This window comes from Haliotis rufescens, unplaced genomic scaffold (genome assembly GCF_023055435.1).
Source record: "Haliotis rufescens isolate VD_foot unplaced genomic scaffold, xgHalRufe1.0.p SCAF_16, whole genome shotgun sequence".
NCBI lineage: Eukaryota > Metazoa > Mollusca > Gastropoda > Lepetellida > Haliotidae > Haliotis > Haliotis rufescens.
The window spans coordinates 28,986,046-28,987,890 of NW_025963846.1; the positions used below are offsets into that span (position 1 = coordinate 28,986,046).

A 1,845-nucleotide genomic window follows, 5' to 3' on the forward strand; every position below is an offset into this window, starting at 1 on the left:
TCTCAACAACCATTTTGTTACCTTTCTTTTCCTTGCGCACTCTTGAGAACCGACCAGGAACAAGTTCTATTCCCGCCATTCTTCGTATTCGTGGAATACAACTCCTCTGAACAGTCTCAAGGAAATGCGACGTAGTAGTTAGATTCGGTGACGTGAAGTTATATTTAGACTGAACACCTGACCGAGAGTCAGTAGGTCAGGTCGTGGTTCAGATAACCCCTGTTGTTATCTAAGGCCATCAGGACGACCATCCTTCGTCACTACTCGCCTCTTTCCGTAGCTTCTCCCGGAATGAACCACGACATGTGGTATTCAGCAGAACCATGTAAACAGTTTATCAAGGACAATGATCGAAAAATACTGATTACCTCGTAATTTGATGAGGATTTACTGTACAGTCAATTACTTAGCGTGGGATCCAAAGCGAGAAGGGCCAGAGTCACCTGTGTATAAGGTCATGTCACAGTAAAGGTCAATATTACAGAATGTTTGCAATGCAGGGTTGTTATTTGAATACTTAACACTTATGAGCGACGAGTGTTGACAATCTTATGATACGAGGAGTTGGTCATGGTCTTGGCCTTTGATGGAGTCCTTGGCTTTATTTTTGGTCCTTTGCTTATTTTGGTTTTCGCACGGACACGGGATTTGCATGTAGGGGTCGTTGTTCATCCGTTGCTTGTGGCTGTGGAAGGTGGAGTCCAAGGGCACTTGTTTTTGGTCTTCACATCGATTTGCCGTAAACCACACATCACAGTTATAATATGTGACAGAATCCTTTTCACAAAGCTACAAAGTGGCCGAATTGTGGTATCCGTGGCACCATTGACAGACAGTGTGGTCAACTAAATCTCCCATTCACAATGTTAGTGGTTGGTTGTATTGTGGACTCCACAGCTGGCTCTCTACATATCCACACAGTTTCACTTCATATTGATCCATAGAAATATATTGGGATAATGATCTCGTTAATTTTTTCTAAATTATATCCCATTGTTTCAGTGTTATTTCTGAAATATATGCAGACACAACTACAACGCCGCCAAAAATCAGAATATTCCACCACGTGTAACCTGTATTCAGCATTGAACAAACTTGTTCTGCTGTTGGGCGTCCAGCTATATCTCCTTTTAAGGCTTCATTGATGATGTCTCGCAGTCTCTGGTCAGTGATGTGACGGAGGTCTATTTCCCCTGCCATCTTGGCCAGATGACGTCCACCATAGTAGGCAACTAGTTTGTCGTTGACAAATTGCGGACTCCATAAAGCATAGGTGACAGCTCCAAGGGAGAAAATATCACTTTTCTTGTCCAGAGCCCCTTCAGGGGGCAAAAAACAAGAGTCTTCAGTCGCATCTAACCCACCATGTTCCTCAACTCTCCTGTTATTTCTCCTGGCCTTGCGACGAGCTGCCGATCCAAATCCTCCTATTTTATAAACAGGTTTACTGTATGACGTCACAAGGATGTTTTCTGGCAGTAGGTTGCCGTGTATGATATCAATGTGGTGAAGAAACTGCAAACCACTGGCAATGTCGGTCATGAAAGAACGACAGTCCGCTGCATTCGGAGGTTTCTTCATGAATAAACGTTTACTCACATATTGGTTCAGGTTGCCTTCCTCGCAATATTCCAAGATCATTGTGACGCCTTTTGCAGGAAAAGCGTCATAAATCTTGACAATGTTTTTGGCCCCTTCAGATTCTGCGCATTGTCGGAGTATATTCTTTTCGGCGTCTGCAATCGGCTGTGGACACGAAAATGCTTTCACAAGCACCGTTTTGTTACCTATGTTAAAGTTCCTCAATGTTGAGAACCGACCTTGAACCAGCTCTGTTTCCTTCAT

The 1,845-nt window shown here is 43.5% G+C and overlaps 1 protein-coding gene across 1 annotated transcript; it reads right to left on the reverse strand.

Annotated features, from left to right (window-relative positions):
• Positions 1-398: 398 nt before the first annotated feature.
• LOC125380878 (serine/threonine-protein kinase ULK3-like) lies at positions 399-1,845 on the reverse strand. The gene is made up of 2 exons (XM_048396636.1): positions 1,096-1,845; positions 399-443 (listed from the first exon to the last, which is right to left on the reverse strand). Exons 1-2 carry the CDS (start codon positions 1,843-1,845, stop codon positions 399-401), a joined length of 795 nt encoding a protein of 264 aa, XP_048252593.1.

Coding starts and splice junctions, on each gene's coding strand:
- LOC125380878 (XM_048396636.1), bottom strand. CDS start 1,845: ATGAAGGAAACAGAGCTGGTTCAAGGTCGGTTCTCAACATTGAGGAAC. Junction 444..1,095: donor GACGCCCAACAGCAGAACAA/GTTTGTTCAATG, acceptor CCTTATACACAG/GTGACTCTGGCCCTTCTCGC.